The 17,632-nt window shown below is 44.9% G+C and overlaps 1 protein-coding gene across 2 annotated transcripts; it reads left to right on the forward strand.

Annotated features, from left to right (window-relative positions):
* Window positions 1-798: 798 nt before the first annotated feature.
* On the forward strand, window positions 799-17,406 carry TIMM44 (translocase of inner mitochondrial membrane 44). 2 transcript variants are annotated; one of them, XM_065652437.1, is made up of 13 exons: window positions 799-870; window positions 2,573-2,677; window positions 3,177-3,347; window positions 3,834-3,914; window positions 4,666-4,815; window positions 5,657-5,796; window positions 6,157-6,242; window positions 8,024-8,116; window positions 8,461-8,585; window positions 10,112-10,162; window positions 11,665-11,754; window positions 12,371-12,481; window positions 16,072-17,406. In XM_065652437.1, the coding sequence occupies exons 1-13, from the start codon at window positions 844-846 to the stop codon at window positions 16,189-16,191; spliced, it is 1,350 nt and encodes a 449-aa protein (XP_065508509.1). In that variant the 5' UTR covers window positions 799-843; the 3' UTR covers window positions 16,192-17,406. The 2 variants fall into 2 exon arrangements, with proteins under 2 accessions (XP_065508509.1, XP_065508510.1); XM_065652438.1 differs by lacking the exon at window positions 799-870 and having other exon boundaries at window positions 2,592-2,677; window positions 3,182-3,347.
* Window positions 17,407-17,632: the final 226 nt, after the last annotated feature.

Below are 17,632 nucleotides of genomic sequence, written 5' to 3' on the forward strand. Positions count from 1 at the left end.
TGCTGATCTCTGCGTTATGATGCTGCAGGAGCTGAGCGGTGTCAGAAATCCTAAATGGGGGAAAATAGCTTGAAATAGCCCTAATGATTATTAGAATAGTACGATGTGGGAAATAAATGTCACAACTTGGGCTCTTACTCCTTCCTGTAAGCATCAAGATAATGAACTCTCAGAAACACCTTCTGGGTGCTTCAGACCATCTATTTTTACTATCACCTTTTGCTTATTTTAGTCAGGAAAATCACCTGTAAGAGGTTCCTGCCCTTTCCCTCTTACCCCTCGGTTACAACCGTGGAAATAGTTGTGGGATGAAACTCCTCAAATTCGGTTGTAGTTCACAGTTTTTTATATTACCCTTGCAAATAATTAACTGTAAACTGAAACCTCGAACCAGCCTTGTTACTGCAGAGAATGTGGTGAGAGGAGGCGCGGGCTGCTGCCGCTGGAGGGAGCACGAGGAGCAGATACTTCACTTGGGATTTTGTATTTTGGAGGGGGGGAAAAAAAAAAAAAATTTGCATTTTGCTTCACAATAAAAACGTCATTAAAACGTTGTTGGCGTTTCCTTGCGGGAGGGCGGGGCCTCGCCGGCAGGATGGGGCTTTACCGGGGCCGTGGGAGCTGCCCCGGGGCCGGCACGTCGATGCTCGGCGGGGTTTGACCTCCCGATGGGGTTTGACCTCCCGATGGGGTTTGACCTCCCGGTGCCGCCCCCGCTCCAGGTCCCCGTTCCCGGGTCCCTCTCCTGTCCCCACTCCTTCCCTCGCCACGTGGCCGCGGGCGGCGCGCAGAAGTGACGTCACTGCGCGGCGCCGCGCGAAGGTGACACGCCGGGCGGGCAAGATGGCGGCGGCGGGCGGCGGCTGCCGGGTGAGCGGGGGCGGCCGGGGCGGTGACGGCTTCACCGGGGCTCTGACGGTTGAACGGGGCGGTGGCGGCTTCACCGGGGCCGGGATGCGCCGTGGGGCTGCGGCGGGAGGCAGCTGGGGGTGCCGTGAGGGCGCTGAGCGCCTCGGCGGGGCCGGGCCCAGAGAGGCGGCCCGGTGCCGGTTCGCTCCCTTCTCAGCGTCTTCACCGTTTCAGATTCAATGGTTTTCTGTGGGGAAAATAAAAAACCAACACAACACCAAACATGCTGCATGTAACTGTGAGGACAGAAAATACTCCAGAACAGTTCAGCACGTAGCACAGCCCGTTAGCGCTGTAATTAAGGGCAAAAAGCTCCTCTCAGGGAGGTTACTGCAGTAACCGGCCTCAGCATCTCATTTTCACAAGTCATGCGGTTTATAGTTCTTCAAAGAAAGCACACAAAAGTATTTAAATACTGCCAACGTTAAATTTAATGGCTCGTTAGTTTATCTGTTCATTAACAGGGAAATCGGTGAAGGGTCTGCAGTAAAGATTTTCCACTAAAAAAAAAAACCCACCACCACTCCAAGGTATTTACCAGTCGATATTTGCAACCAAGCAGAACTTCTCATCAAAACAGACATGCAGAAAGATTCAAATTTACGTTCAGAACAGTAACAGCTCGGTGGCTGCTGAGGTAGCGGAGCTGCCGGGGGACGTGACGCGGGGTCCCGGGGCTGTGGGGCCCGTACTGAGGGCAAAGGGGGCGGACGGGGGCTGCTCTGCCCCTCAGTGTCCCCGCTTGCCCGGTGGCCCCAGCAAGGGACAGCCCGGAGCGCTCTGGGAGCTCCTGGAGCCGTCACAGAGCAGCTCTCCACTTGGCCTCCTGTGAGCTTTTCATTGAAACATTAAATTCTTCCCCCGAATCGAGCAGGTGAATCGATGCGTGAACTGCACGCAAAGGTTCGGGCTTTAAAAGTCACTTTGTAGGCTGACGTGCTCCGGAGGTGGTGGATCCTTTGTGCCCAAAGCTGAACGTGGGGTTAAGCATTTCTGTGTCTTTTGGTCAAGAGCTGCGATCAGTTAAATCCATCAGACGGTCCGGCCCAAGTTCTGACACTGTTCTTGCAGTTAATAGAGGTGTTTAAGTTATGCATGTAACATCTAGGTTGTTCTTGCTTGCTTCAAAGCCCGGCCTAAGCGCTGACTTGGGCAGCAAGGTTTAAAGATAGGCTGTGGGTAGCGTTTCCTTTCTTGGTATCGGCTTGATACTTTAGTGGAATTTAGTGGTAGCTACAGAGGCGATAAATAGGAGGGAGCCAAATTTAAACTATGCGAGTTAATAGAAGTGTAGAAACCGGTGAATTAATACCATGTGGGCCAGCAGGACATGCGGGAGAGTCAAGCTATTCCTTCTCAGAAATCTGGATTTACCTTGTGATGTTTGGTGGTGCCATCACTGAAGCCCCAGGACTGGACAGTACAGCTCTTTACAAAACCCTTTAAACACCGAGGAGCTTGATAAAGAGGTAGACGCATTGTTTGGACACAGAATTAAATATTCTCAGTGTCTCTTCCCAGCCTTCAGCATTTCTTGGCAGCACTTGTTGTGTATTCCCATGAAAACCAGTGAATATTGTCTATTTGCAGCATTCTTTCCTCCTTGGCTCTCTAAGACCGCTGCCGTGTTTTGCACTAACCTGATCTTGTGTTTTCGTTGCAGAAATGTCTCCTCAGTGGCGTGTGGCTCATATCCAGCAGATACCCCGTCCCTGCGCTCCACGGGGGCACCTACAGAATGAGCAGACCTGTTACAGAGCTCCAGCAGGTTGGTGAACGGCTGAATTTTTTTTATTTCAAGCCAAAAGTGGTCTCCTGTTAGAGTGCTGATCTACTGGATGTGGGCGTGTTTCTGAGAAGCGCCAGTTCTCGGTTGAAAAATTCCACTTCTTAAGATATATCTGATGAATTCAAGGATTTCCGTAGTAGCTGAGTGCGAGTGACAGAGTTCAGGAGTGATGCTCTGGTAACTTCATCTGCCAAATCATTTAAGCCTGAACTAACCTGTGCAGTTAAACTTCCCCTGGAGAAACATCTTTTTTAATGTCTGTATGGATGTACTTCATGGGGCATTAGATATATTTTAGCCATCGGGCTGTTCTGAGGGCAAGCTACTTGTTTTTCAAGTTAGCTGTTTGTTTTTTACAACATTTAATTACATTAGAAGTGACCCACTGCTTGGCTTAAGTAAATCTACCAGCTGGCTTTGGTGCTCGTTTTAAATTAATGTCTCTTTGGATTCTATAACATGTAATGGTTTTCTTTAGTCTAGATGCTACTCTTCTGGAGGAAGAAAGGGGTTTATATCGGGTTTTGTGGAGAATATCAAACAGGAATTAGCAAAAAACAAGGAGATGAAAGAAAGTATTAAAAAATTCCGCGATGAAGCCAGAAAGCTGGAAGAATCCGATGCGCTTCGAGAAGCAAGGAGGAAATATGTGAGTCTTCCTCATGAATCCCTTTGATGTTATTTTTCAGCCACTGAGCTGTTACTGTTCTGAATGTAAATTTGAATCTTTCTGCATGTCTGTTTTGATGAGAAGTTCTGCTTGGTTGCAAATATCGACTGGTAAATGCCTTGGAGTGGTGGTGGGTTTTTTTTTTAGTGGAAAATCTTTACTGCAGACCTTTCACCGATTTCCCTGTTAATGAACAGATAAACTAACGAGCCATTAAATTTAACGTTGGCAGTATTTAAATACTTTTGTGTACTTTCTTTGAAGAACTATAAACCGCATGACTTGCGAAAATGAGATGCTGAGGCCGGTTACTGCAGTAACCTCCCTGAGAGGAACTTTTTGCCCTTAATTACAGCGCTAACGGGCTGTGCTACGTGCTAAACTGTTCTGGAGTATTTTCTGTCCTCACAGTTACATGCAGCATGTTTGGTGTTTTGGTTTTTTCCTTTCTTTTTTTCCCCACAGAAAACCATTGAATCTGAAACGGTGAAGACCTCAGAAGTGATTAAAAAGAAACTCGAAGAAATAACCGGCACAGTGAAAGAGGTAAATCCCAGCTGCGGAAGAACCTTCCCCTTAAGGCAGTTTTGTGTTTTGTCTGCATTTGAATTACCACCCCTTTTTCCTTGGTGGACCGTGGTCGCTATTCCAAAGGTGATCACAACTCTGAATCTTTAAGACCAGAGTTATTAACAAAGTTGCAGCAATAATGTAGGACGGATTTCTTATTCAGCATGTGCCCCGCGATTCCGCTCAGATTTGGAGACTGGAGATGCTCCATTTGACCAGCTACTGTCACAGTCCTTTTAACCCCTTGCGTAAAGATCCTGACTCTGTAAACACAGCCCGAGTGGTGTCAGTGGAGATGGTGGATTGAGAAAAGCGTTTCCCGATTTTGCAGGAAGATTTGCTTAGCGGAGAAATGTCTCAATCTCTTCCATACCTTCGCTTAAGAAGCACCTTACGGTTTCAAAGGAAAGGGCTGGAGTATTTTAACTCTGCATCATTGCTCCTTCTCTTTGATGTCAAGAAAAAGAAATATTTTTTAAAATCTATTGGTAGCAGCTCTTACAAATGCATGTGGTCCCGTGAGTAGCCAGATTTGTTGTTCTGCACGGAGGTGTTGGATGATGCCACAGCATCGTGGTAAATCTCCGCTGTGCGTTCACCTTAGCTTTGGTTAGTCTTGTGCGTGCATTAGGAGATCTTTAGCATTCTCAAAAAGGAGTTACTCAAAATAAATTTTCACTCGTTTCACCTGAAATAACCTTTTCTTTCCTGTTTTCTTTTGTTGCAGAGTTTGGATGAAGTAAGTAAGAGCGATATTGGCCGAAAGATAAAGGAAGGTGTGGAAGAAGCAGCGAAAACAGCAAAGCAGTCTGCGGAGACAGTGACAAAAGGAGGGGAGAAATTAGGCAGGACAGCAGCCTTCAAAGCTCTTTCTCAGGTCCGTACGTCCCGTGCCTCGGTAGGACCCAGCGCTGTGGGCACAGCTCATTGACACAGAAATTACATGCGACTTTGTGCCGAGTATGAAATTCAATGCAAAAATCTTACAGCAAGACCTCGCGAGCCATTGGAACAAGCTGATAAATTCAGGAGATGTGTTTAGCAGGTCTGGCGTTTGCTCAACCGCCCCAGAAAAGTGTTAAGTCTCGAGCAGCTAAATTGCGTTACTGGAAAAATTGGGTGCTGTGTTTGTGGAGCAGGGTAGCAAATGTCTTCTGGTAAACCCCAATTTGCTTCAAAGCTATTTTCTCCGATAGAAGATGTGTATAATTCCATAAAAAGCGAGGCTCTTTTTTTGTTTTGGGGAGAGCAATACTTCTATTTAAACTTGGGCCTAGAACCTGGATTTTATTGACCTTTTAGGTGGCTTTGCAGTTAGTTATTGATGTCCTGAAGTTTTTCTTTTCCCTTATACGAATCATTCTTCCTTTTACCTGGGGCTTGTCATTCTACCAGCAGCTGCTGCCTGCTCTTGGGGCTGATATTCTTGCCTTCACTGACTCCATTTATTCCAATTTAAGCTCTGTGGAGGTTACGTTACCCATTATCAGCCATCAGGTTTGACTGTGTCCATAGTTTTTGCTATATTGGTTCATTTTTTTCGGGTGGATTAATTTCTCAAGCAGAAGGCCTTGGTGTTGGTTTGTCAACAGACGTCAGCAAAGACACGTTTGCTGACGAAGGGAGAGGAGAATAACTTGTGGTTTCTTTCTTTTTTTCAGTTCCTGGGAAATGAAGGGGAATGGTGAATCAAGCTAATAGTGATATTTTCCTTTCAGGGAGTAGAAACCGTTAAGAAGGAAATAGATGAAAGTGTTTTAGGGCAGACTGGTCCTTACAAACGTCCGGAGCGACTACGAAAAAGAACAGAATTCTCAGGCGAGAGGACTAAAGAGGAGCGAATATTTGAAGCTAATGAGTACGTATTGAATGTAATTTAGGGCAAATAATTCTGTTTATGATTTAGTAAACCTTGAAATCTTAACTGCAGGTCAGAGATGGTTAAAACCCAAGTACTGAAGTGAGGGTGTGACCTTGCAGAGCAGGTCAGTCTGAGAGCAAATTTCCAGCATAAGCTGACGATACTGGATTTTCTGATAGTGAAACCGGGCACTTATAATTATACAGTGGGTATGTAATATAATGGGGTCATACAGTGGATCAGCCTTGGCGGTACCGTGTGCTGCAGCAGTATTCGTCAGGATATTCTTCTTTTTATTCCCACTGGATGTAAGTGAATCGTTCCCAAATACCCATCCACATCTTCTGCGCTTTCTAGGGAGGCCATGGGAGTGGTGCTGCATAAAGACTCCAAATGGTACCAGCAGTGGAAAGATTTCAAGGACAACAACGTGGTCTTCAATCGTAAGTGTTCCAAAGACAAAGGAGTCGCGCGTTATTTTCCCTGTTCTGATTCTTGCTGTGTTGGATCTGATGCCATCTGTGCAACTAGTCTCAACATAATGCAAATCCCCGCCAGCTTTTTGTTGCTGTCGCTGTTGCTGGGAGGTGGTGTGAATGGGAGGTGGGCGGAGGTGACAACACTGCAGCTTTTCCAAGCTCCTCCATCTGTGTTTGGACCCTTTCCCCGGTCAGGCGTTGGTTTTGATCATTCTCTGCTCCCGGTAGGCACCAAAACCTGCTTTCGCCATTGCTTAAAGGGAAATGAACTCTTGTTCTTTTTTTCTATTTATTTTTTTTTCTAGTCAGCTCCGCTCTGGCACAGGGCATGTGTGCACACATGCAGATCTCTTCTTCCTGACCTTGAGCTTATAACGAGGAAAAATCTTGTCTTCAGCGAGCCGGTTTTTGTTTTCGTCTGCTTAGAACTCAGGGATGTGTGGGACTTTGCCTCCTCTCTGTTTTTTTTGCAAAACCTAAAAAATACTGAATATCTGTACCGTGGTGAGCGATTACTTTTGATAGTTATTTAGACACTTAATGTTTCTGAAAGGCATCGAGAAGCCCGAGACCAGAATCCTTCAACGAATCAAAATAATCGCTGCCCTTGACTGCAGGGTTAAGGTTAAGGAAAAACAGGCTATAAAAGTGCAACATATAATTAGCTTTGGATTGTGTTTCTTCCCAACTTCTTTTAAAGCGGAGCTCCTTGGGAGTTCTCCAAGAACGGGTTTTTCCATCCCATTTGTTAGCCTTTCCAAGGAGAGATGCTCACAGCTCCTCAAACTCCCCACCTGCTGCCTCCTCCGCTCCTGTGCCATCTGCACCAGCTCTCCACATTCTCCACATTTTCTGCGTATTTCCAAGGCTCTGGCTTCACATTTCAGGCACCGTTGCAGATGTGGCTGCACCGGGCTTTACAGCGTGTGCTCTCCCTTTATGTACCACCTGCACCAAGAACACTGTGTATTTTTGGTTTTTTTGGAAGGAGCAAAGCTTCAGGGCAGGATTCCAAATGTTAATTGACGTGTTGGGAAGAATCTTCCCTGCAGGGCCCATTATCCTGCAACCACCTTCTGCAGTTCTGGTCCATCTGATCATGTCCAGAGACAGATAATGGGTTGGTTGAGCCCTTAGTTTGTTGCAAAATGCCTGCTTGCTTAAACGACTTTTTTATTTTTTTGCTTCACCTCTGTTCTTATTTCTACCTTTGAGATTTTGCTTTGCAGGAATTTTTCTTCCACATCAGTGACTTCTGTAGTTTGGGGACAGGCTCGGCTTGCTTTCTTACCAAGGTTGAGGAGCACATAGAGCTGCTTCAAACCGCATCTTCACTGATGTCGTACTATTTTATTAAAAATTGGCAAGGTTGAAGGTCTATTATTGATTTCCTCCCCCCTAGTTGAACTTTCTGGTGTTGGTTTCACATCCTGCTCCCCCTTGTAGCAGATTGAATCATGGGGTGTGAGCAAGTGTAGTGTATTTTCTGTCTGAAAATCTGCATAGAAGGTCCAGAGATTCTGGCAGCTGAAGTCAGAGAAACCATCATTCTAATGACAGTTATTGATAGTTAAGAACTTGGCAGGAAAATGAGGAGAAAAGTGACTTTTGACATTGATACTTGTTAATCAACAAAGAGATTTAGAAAAGAACAAGCAGGTTTGATCTGCGACCCATCGTGTGTTGTTTCATTGGTCGGGAATGTCGCGTAAGGATCCTGCTGCTCACATCTCCTCTCCTTTCAGGCTTCTTTGAAATGAAAATGAAGTACGATGAAAGCGACAACGCGTTCATTCGAGCTTCCCGAGCTGTCACAGACAAAGTCACTGACTTAATAGGTAACGTTTCCTCGCTGCTGTGGAAGTGCGTCTTTAGCCTTTAGCTCTGTTCTAGTCACTGTTAGCGTTGTCGCCCTCTGTGTGTTCCCAACCTTTGGGACAGATTCTGGAGCTTTATGACAATTTGCACGGATCGTTATCCAGTATCACGCAGCGTCGCAACCTGCTGCAGGATCAGAAGTACGGCGCGATGACAAGTGCTTGTGTAGGATAAATCTCAAGCCTAACTTAAAGTCTGCAGTTGTTCCCAAGTCGTCCTTCCCTCCGGTATAAAACCAAAGGTCTTTCTCTTGTTTTCTGGCGACAGTTGTTGTCCCACCTGCCTCACTGAGTTGTTTTATTAGGTGGATTGTTCTCGAAGACAGAAATGTCCGAGGTTTTAACAGAGATACTCAAAGTGGATCCATCCTTTGATAAAGATCGTTTTTTAAAGCAATGTGAACGCGATATAATCCCCAATGTCTTGGAGGTAAGGTGGGGGTAGAGTATGATGCATTTGTTTTATTTTTTTCCTTTACTATAACATGGGAGATTTTTTTTTTAGTTTTCTGGTGCTACAATTAAAAGGTAGAGCAGTATTTACTTTTCAATCATCCAGCTTTGCACAGAACATGAGATCACCTTGGGAAAAGGAAGCTGGATCCCACATAACAATTTAATTTAAAACCATATTTCAGCATTTAGTAGACTAGCACATTTTCTTTTTTTGTGGCCTGGGAAACAACAAACCGTCTTCTCCCGTGATAAATGATCTGGGCATCAGGGAGATCAACCTGAAGGAGGCGAATGAACAGTACTGGGCAAATGCTGATATTGAATATTGATAAGGGAAATAATTTAGTGTGTATGTACTGCTGGATTCTAAATGATCTGAGACTGCTTGGGAAGAAGACCAGGTCATGACAGATGATTCAGTGACACTATTTCAGGCACTCGTCAAGGAACTATGTGGAACTTAATGTTTTAAAGTATAAAACCACTCAGAGGATGGCACTGATGTAGGATGTGACTTCAAGTATAAATGAATATAGTTCTTCTCGCTGTAACGCTATGTCAGAAAAGACAGAGTCAAAGTAGGGGATTTGAAGACGTACAGCAGAAATTGTTTTGAGAGATTTGTCTGAGACTGGAAAAACTGAGGCTTGAAGAGAGAAACAGATGCTAAGAGAGAGCAAAGTGTTATTTTCTCATCCTACAACACCGTGTGTGATCGTATCTCAAATTCATGCGTGCTAATGCACATGTAGAAATATTTATGATACTCCTAGGCGTGAGGTAGCATTATAGGATGAATAAAAAATAATTTGATGCTTCCAAGCATCCAGACGGATGCACGGTTGTTTTTGCAGTGACCGACTGTGTATCAGACGTGTGGCTGGAACCGTGGTGTCGGCAGCGAAATAAGACAGACCTGTCATAGTGAACCTGCTTTTCTAATGGTGCCGTGTCATACATCAAGCTGCAAAAAACGGGCTCTTGACTATCAGAGAACGAATTTTGCAAAGGAGAGAGTTTTTCAAATTGTGGGCAGCCAGCTTACAGATTCCATCACACGTGAAGATTTATAGACATTATATTGAAAAACACCCAACCACATTTAACTGACTTGATTTTGAACTCCCAGCATCTGTCTTGTCATGAATTCCAGGTGTTTATTACACAGCGGTTTAAAGAGAAAACTTTTCAGGAGTTGCCGCGTGATTCTTCTGTTCATTCTGTGCCCTGAAGTCTTCACAGTCTTGAAAACTGTGGATATACTTCTGGTTTGTACTCCTGCTTCTCTTAGATCCCAGGATTTCTGGCCAGTGTGCATTCTGCAGGGTTTTTTTGGCCAGGAAGGTTTAAGATAGCTTTCATGTTAATTATTGGGAGGTTTATGTTCATCTGACTCAGACGTAGCATTTCAAGTATGCTGCTGAAAGTGCTGATAATTTCAACTCTGTGATATAGGAGGTGTTTTAAAATGTTCATGTTTTATTTGATTTTCTCTTTCAGGCTATGATGGCTGGAGAGCTCGATATCCTCAAAGACTGGTGCTATGAAGCAGTAAGTAGAGCTACTAAACATGCCTGAAAAGGTTGTTTCTCTCTTGTAAGTCAGTGTTTTGTGCTTCCTTTGCTCTCCAGCTGTTTTGTTGTACAAAAACCGGTTTTGGTTTTGTACTGGGATAGATTTTCAGAATTGGATCCACTTCTTAAAGCAGTGACTGTGAATTGATTGTGATTCAGTGATTGTGTTACTGGCCACTTAACTTCATGAAAGCCGATCATTTCCTGACAACATAGAGGGAAATTTGTTTTGCTCTTCCCTTTGCTCCAAAATAATTGTGTTATAGGCAACGCACACCCGTACTTGTTCTGCTTCTAAAGAATTTAACTGCTTTAAGTGAATGTTCTCCTTACTCATCACCACCAGAGGGCTGGAATGCACACGCTGGGAGAGGCTTTTTAATATTTAATTTGGTGTTTATTTTTAATTGTGATTAGCATCTTTATAACAATATTCCAGTATGTAAGAGTAAGATATTTAAAGCAGTATAAAAGTAAAGTTCTTTATTGCTTCAAGCAACCTTTGAAATGACACCGTAGAACTCCTCTCAGATCTCTAGAGGGTAGTAGGAGATTTCTTGCAGTTTATAAGACAAAAAGCAAACCCTTCTAAGCTAGTTGTAGTTGTAAATTAAGCTCGTAAATCAAGAATCATCTGTAAAATAAGCCAAGGGAGGAGATGGGAGTCCTACTAGTGAGAATCCAGGAGATAAAAGGCTCTCGAACAGAATCATTCCACGCATGATAAGTTTGTGATACTGGTCACTGACGTGTTGGAATAAAACCAGTAAGGCAAAAACTTATTAAAGTGAGATTGACCAGCCGAGCTGCAGGTTGCTGCCAGCCCACTGCCTTAAATGTAAAAAAAATGGTGGTTCCTTGAGCTGTGTCCTCAGAATCCCCGCTCTGTAACTCCGGCTTCGGTGACTTTGCCGGTGACTTCTGTAGGATATTTGCATTTAAACGCTTGCGATGAGGGTTAGAAGATCCAGGGTGGGGAGGCAGGTAGGGACTCCCTCCTGTTTGTTTGATACCTGCCAAGAATCTGGTGATGATGCTGGAAGCAAATCGAAATCCCCCATCCCCAGCAACCGTTCTCAATGCATAAATACTATAAATAATGAAGCGTGTGGCTAAAAGGAGCCAGGAAATGCTGGGCTGCCTCCAGGGGCTGGCTGAATATTAGGAAAATAGCTCGGTTCCCAGACTGTTTCTCCTCGTCTGCCGTCAAATCGGCATCTTGGCTATCAGATGCACTCGGTGTGCTTATTCTGTTGTGAATCATGGATCTCCTGGCCAGGGGCAATGGGATTTTTAGTGAGAATTTGATTCTGTGAAGCCCAGAGTGTTTAATACCTCACAAGACATACGTCTTCAGCATACGCGCAAAACCGGACTTTTATTCTTTTCTTTTTGGTGGTTCCCTCTAAGCAGAAAATACCTTTTTCGTTGTGACAGAACAGATTCAAAGGTGTAACACAAGTTTGTTGCTTCGTTTAGACTTACAGTCAGCTCGCCCATCCAATCCAGCAAGCCAAAGCCATGGGGCTGCAGTTCCACTCCAGGATCCTCGACATCGACAACATCGACGTGAGTGGCCTTTTCTATGTTTTTTTACCATGGGGGATTAATCTCTTTGCATTTCAGTTAATAAGTTCTTTAAATATTTAATGGAGCGACCTTAGGATAGAGAAAAAAATCCTGTCAAACAAAAGGTTCTCACCTTGAAGTCTTTCTGTTAGTTATTTTTAGCTAGTTCAGTACAATTTCATGTCAAAGATTCATTTAAAAGCAAGAGAAAAAAACTTCCATTGAGGTACTTTCTTCAGAAAATGTGATTTTTTAAGGGCAGGGTTTCTTTTATTTCTGGTTTCTAATTTGGACATCGTGGAACAGAGCTTGTTCATATTTCCCAGTTTTTTAGGCTTGGAAGAACTGAAAACTTTCAGAACAATTTTGGGAAAGCTCTTAAGTACAGGGGAAGTTTTTGGGAAAACGCTTTGCAATAGTATCTGCAGCACCTGTGTTAACAGAGCAGGTATAACCTGCTGAAAATAACTAGAGTTAACTAGATTAAAATAACTCCTCGAGGAGAAGGTGGGATTGTTGGCCCTGTCAAGCCCTAACAGTTGTGTTAAATACTTGATGCTTTTACATTAATCTACAGAAATCGTCTGTTTTCTGATGGAATTTTCTTCCGTTGCAGCTGGCGATGGGGAAGATGATGGAGCAGGGACCAGTATTAATCATCACTTTTCAGGCTCAGGTCGTGATGGTCATTAAGAACCAGAGCGGGGAGGTGGTGGAAGGTGATCCGGTAAGTGATGCTCATGGTCTGCACGTGGTTTCCCTGTTCTTTTCTTTCTCCCTTTTCCTTTCATAAAGGGCACTGTAAGAACAGAGCACAAAGATGGTTGGCAAACAGGGCAGGAGCTGGAGTTACCGACGTAATTTGCAGGAGATGGGGAAAATCACTGTAAACAACGGGGAGCAGAAGTTCGTGTTTTTAGCTGCTGTCTCCCTACACTAATACAAAATATCCTACAGGGCCACAAACCTTTACTTAGCGACACTCTCCTGTATCCAGCTGTGTTAAATTCCATGGTCTAGGGCGGTTTGTGGAGCAGATCTCTGTGGATTCTGCTTTGCCGCGGTTTCGCTTTTAACGCTGCGAGTCCAGCCTGTTGTGTTGTGAGCGATGCTGGACTGAGCCTGCCAGACACAACCACAAAACACGCTCGTTACCGGAGTTAATGACACAGCAGGCTCGAGGAGCCCGTGTGTTCTCTGAATACCGCTCTTCTCAAGCGGCTCGCTGTCCAGACAGCTCTGCCTCGCAATATTTAAGTAGCTTAACGACGTACAATGGGGGATATTGTGAGATGCTTGGAGCTGGCAGTTTCTAGCAGACTTCTGTTAAAATTAATACATGCATTTGACAAACATTGGCTTTTTGCAACCCTTCAGTCCAGGCTGTAAGTTTCAAAAAAAAAAAAAAAAAAAAGGGACTAATTTTAATGATGAGGCCCATCTGGACTGATTTACAACCTGTCACTTCGACTGCAGGGGAGGAACAGCTGATATAGTAATTTCTTGCATTAAATTACCGCATTCCAGGAAGATGGATATTGATGTGATAATTATTGAACAGGATATCAAAGTCTGTTTGCTGCCTGATTTCTCTGGAGCAGCAATAAATCAAGGAGATGCATTAAAATTCTCCATGGGAAACAAAACTTCGGTTTTAATCAAATGTCAGACGCAGGCTGGTAACTGCGATTTGGTGTTAACTGCTGAGCTGCTCCTGCAGAGCACTGAACAAATGACCTTCTCGGGAAAAGGAGGAGCCTCGAACTGTAAGTTCGCTAAACAGAAATCACATGCTTGGAAATGCTGTTATGTTTTACCTCGTTGCAATTGTTGAAGCTCCCGCCGCTGTGCTGCAACTCGGCCCCGCTGAGATGTGGAGGGGACATTAATGTCGGGGATCCCCGTGGGGCACCGCAAAATCCATCTGGGCAAACGAGGCCTTAGACAACCCATCCAGCAGCGCTGCGGAGTCGAGGGAAGCTTTTTAAAATGAGGTCCTGGAGGACTGTGAGGCAGGATGGTGTTTGTCACGGCAGATCGGGGGATTAAAGGACAAATTTTCGCCTTGCGTGCACGGCCAGGGTAGAAATCAGCCTTTGGGAGTCCAAACGTTTGCTCTCCTGCTGTCAATATATGCAGCAGCATGCGCTGTACATTGAGGATTAAGATGTACCCTATTAATAAAAGCACCAGATCAGAAGCCCAGAAATCTCTCAGCTTTGGAAGCACGGAATTTTGATGTTTCGTCACGTCTCGTTTCCGTGCTGCTTGTGCAGTACTGTGCACTGCGAGAGCCCCAGCAACTCCCAACTTATCCGCCATTCATCCCTTCGGAAATCCCGTGTTCAGGAATGTAAACTTGTCCAGGTGTAGCAGAGCTTTGATGCAGACGTGCACGACTGAATTGCGTTTCGTACGCAATCCTGTGAAGTGGACTTTGAAAATCACAAATCACAAAAATCGTACAAATTAAGGTTCTGACGTTAAGCCAGTTGTTACCCATTTCATCTTAAGCTTATACTTAGTGTTTTATACTCAGGAAAGCTCTGTTCGTGTTGCTGTGGATAGTACAACAATGTACAGCCTGTCTCGAGCAGGCAGGAGGTCGTTTTTTGTTCTTTTGTCCCCTCTGCCCTTCCTTCTGACACATCCCAAACATCCGCATGACTCAAGTTTTCCATCACTTTTAACACTGCTCAGCAGAGCTGAAGCAAGTTCATCTTCTGAAACACTGAGCAAGAAAAAAAAAAAATAGGCTTTATGTGATATTTCTAAAGCGTTAGTTTTGTAATGACTGGTCTGGGACAGAAAGTCTCCCCCCTCACATTTGTGTACCTAAATTATAACTTATAAAGATTCACAGATTCAATCAAAAACGTAGCAGTTAAGTGCACATCTGGGAGCTGAGCCAGCGCACAGTCGGATCCCTCGGCGATGCTTGTTATCCGAGGGAGATACTCTCCGTGGTTAATGGTTAAATGATAAAATGGAAATAAGCTTTGGTTTGGGTGTGTGACCCCATGGCAGCGCAGGCTCTGGGCAGTGTCCCCTGTGTCACACGAGGCCGTGGTGACTCTTCGGGGGGTTGTTTTCGTAAGTGGTGGCCCAGGATGTGCTGAGATGCGGCTTTCGTCCTTATTCACTTGCTCTGAACTAAACCGCCGGCGTTCTCATTACGTGCATCAAGGGTGGAAAAGCTGCTTGTTTCTTTCAGTCTGATGCCCTATGGTGAAAACCCTGTTTGCCCAGGAAAGGATTAATATCAATTAATTCTGCCCTGCAGAATTAATATCAATCTGTGGCTAACACTGTGGCTGGACTTGGTATGATCTGATTTTCATCGATAAATTTGGGGTTTTTTTAACTCTCCGTCTCTCCTCAGACCTGATAATGATAATTTGTGGTCAGATTGCAGTGTGAGCGGTACAGATGGAGCTGGGGGGGGGACAGGCAGGTTACACCTAAACCTGGTTGAAGGTTACAGAGAGCAGTACAACCTGGCAGCCGAACCCATTTGAAACCAGAAATTTATATTTTAAAAATAAGGTCAAATACTATCAAACTTGACAGCGGTGCCATTTAATGTATGTCAGCCAGAGATAACCTGGAAACCCTAATTCTGGGTTTTTTTTTAAATCAAAAGCGAAACAAAGAAATAAACTTAACAGCAGAGTCAATTATACTGTTAGGCAGCATTCTTTATTTTATCAGCGCTGGGGAACACTGGGGATCACCCTCCATCAGTGCTGCAGCAACTGGATGCTCTTGCATTGCTTATATTCACATAATTATTACATATGCATTACAATTTTTGAAAATTTTGACATACAATACATCTATACTAAGAAATAATTAACGATGTTACTTATAATTGTTTAGTTTCTTACTTACAATACCCCTGTTAATTATTAGTTAAATATAAACTAAGCACTCTGCTTCTAAACAATGTATCACTTCATCTTCTGTCTCCCTCTCGTCATGCAACAGGACCTAAAACTTGAAAAATATCCCCTCGTTTTGCAGGTGGTCAGAAGGCATTTATCTCATGTCAATTAGTAAATGATGGGTGCTTCTTTTATAATTTAATCAGAGTGTACATGAAGTTGGCAGCTTCTCTTCAAGAGTTTATCCGTTCCTGACCGGGATAAGGTTCTAACCACAATCCAGCGGATGTCGCTGGAATTATCCTTATTTGAGAGCTTCGGGCTTAGAACCAGAGGGCAAAATCACGATACGGTCACTGTAGGAAGGGTGAACTCTGAGCTTAGGAGGTCGGTGACCGCCACGCACGTTTTAACGAGGGGATTTTCCTTCCAGGACAAGGTTCTGCGGATGCTGTATGTGTGGGCGCTCTGCAGGGACCAGGACGAGCTCAACCCCTACGCTGCCTGGAGGCTGCTGGACATTTCCTCCTCGAGCACCGAGCAGGTTCTCTGAGCGCAATCGCGTCCCAGGGCTTTCCCGTTCCTCTCGCCCGGCGCCGCCGCCTCCGAACGTGCACCAACTGCTGCCAGATCCATTCCTCTGCACAACACCGGGCTGGTCGGTGCGCCCTCGTTAATACCAACTCCCGTAACGAACTGGACGACGTGTCTGCCTTACGCTTTGCTGTGTAGTACTGCACTGTAAGGGCGTATGGTGGATCTCAACGTGAATGCTCTCAGACACTAGCAGCTGCTGTTGGCTCCTTTTTTAATTGTGGCCGAAGGAGGCTGGTTTGGGTGCCGTGTGTTTCCCAGTGATGGACAGAGGTGGGTATCGGAGAGGGAGATGTGACAGGTCTAGTTCCCATCTGCTGTCATCCTCTGGTGGCCTCACAGCATCCCTTAAAATATCTTAAAGGTGCTTTGAAGGCACGTTGTCTCAGCTAGCATACATCTCATGTTCAGAATTTCACCAGTAAGCCTTCCGTTGCTGCAGTGTCTTGCACTTTACCGAACCAAATACAATCGGGACTTTGCACATGACTTGTAGCTGGGGTGGAGCAGGGTTGGGATGGGGGTTTTGGCATCATCCCACGAGTTCTCCCAGCCAGTTGCAAGGGTGGAGTTTGCTGCCAGTGATAATATTTATATATCCACGGCTTCAAAGGGGGAATATTATCGTTTCTGGTGTTCTGTTCATTGTATCAAGAGTGCACCACTGGATTTCTCTATCAGGTTAATCTGATGGTGGGAAGGCAATGGGCTCTGACCGGCTACGAGGAAGCAGGCAGAGGAGTAGAGATGGACAGAATAGCAGCAAGTATGTAAATAAAATGCAATAACAGGCAGAACGTCACCTCTTGTAGCTCAGGTATTATGTGACATGAGAAAAGAGGGTGCAGTTCACACACCTACTGCAGAACACGCGTGGTTTTCTTCACCAGATGACTTGTGATTCGGGGGGATGGCACATGGGGAAGAGCTGCTGGCACACACGGACTCTGGGTTTTGAGCTTCTGCTGGAGGCTCAGATCGGGGCTGTGATGTGGGTCAATCCATCAGCTGCCACCTCTTAATGGAAAGTCAGGTTGTGGGGGGCGGAAAGAAATCGATCGTGGAATAGGAAATCAAAGGACTGATCTGCTGCCGTGTTCTGCCTGTGCACAAACCGGGCTGATGCAGGACAGCACTTCCTTGACATTATGATTAAAGAGAATAATTGCCGGTTCTTCCTTCTGAGTGTCTGGATCGGTTCCTTTGAATGTAAACGGGATTATCTCACAGCCCTTGGGTGAGACATCCACCTTTAGCAGCTCTCTTGTGATGAGTGCAGCAAATTCGAGAGCAGAATCCACCCTTTTCTCTTAGAAAACGCCCAGAGTTGCTGCCACGCCGGGTGTTCCTGCTCCCTCCCTCATCACACAGTTTTCTTGCTGCTGCATTTTCCAGTGAAG

This window comes from Caloenas nicobarica, chromosome 27, assembly GCF_036013445.1.
Source record: "Caloenas nicobarica isolate bCalNic1 chromosome 27, bCalNic1.hap1, whole genome shotgun sequence".
NCBI lineage: Eukaryota > Metazoa > Chordata > Aves > Columbiformes > Columbidae > Caloenas > Caloenas nicobarica.

Coding starts and splice junctions, on each gene's coding strand:
- TIMM44 (XM_065652437.1), top strand. CDS start 844: ATGGCGGCGGCGGGCGGCGGCTGCCGG. Junction 5,797..6,156: donor CGAATATTTGAAGCTAATGA/GTACGTATTGAA, acceptor TGCGCTTTCTAG/GGAGGCCATGGGAGTGGTGC. Junction 11,755..12,370: donor TCGACATCGACAACATCGAC/GTGAGTGGCCTT, acceptor CTTCCGTTGCAG/CTGGCGATGGGGAAGATGAT.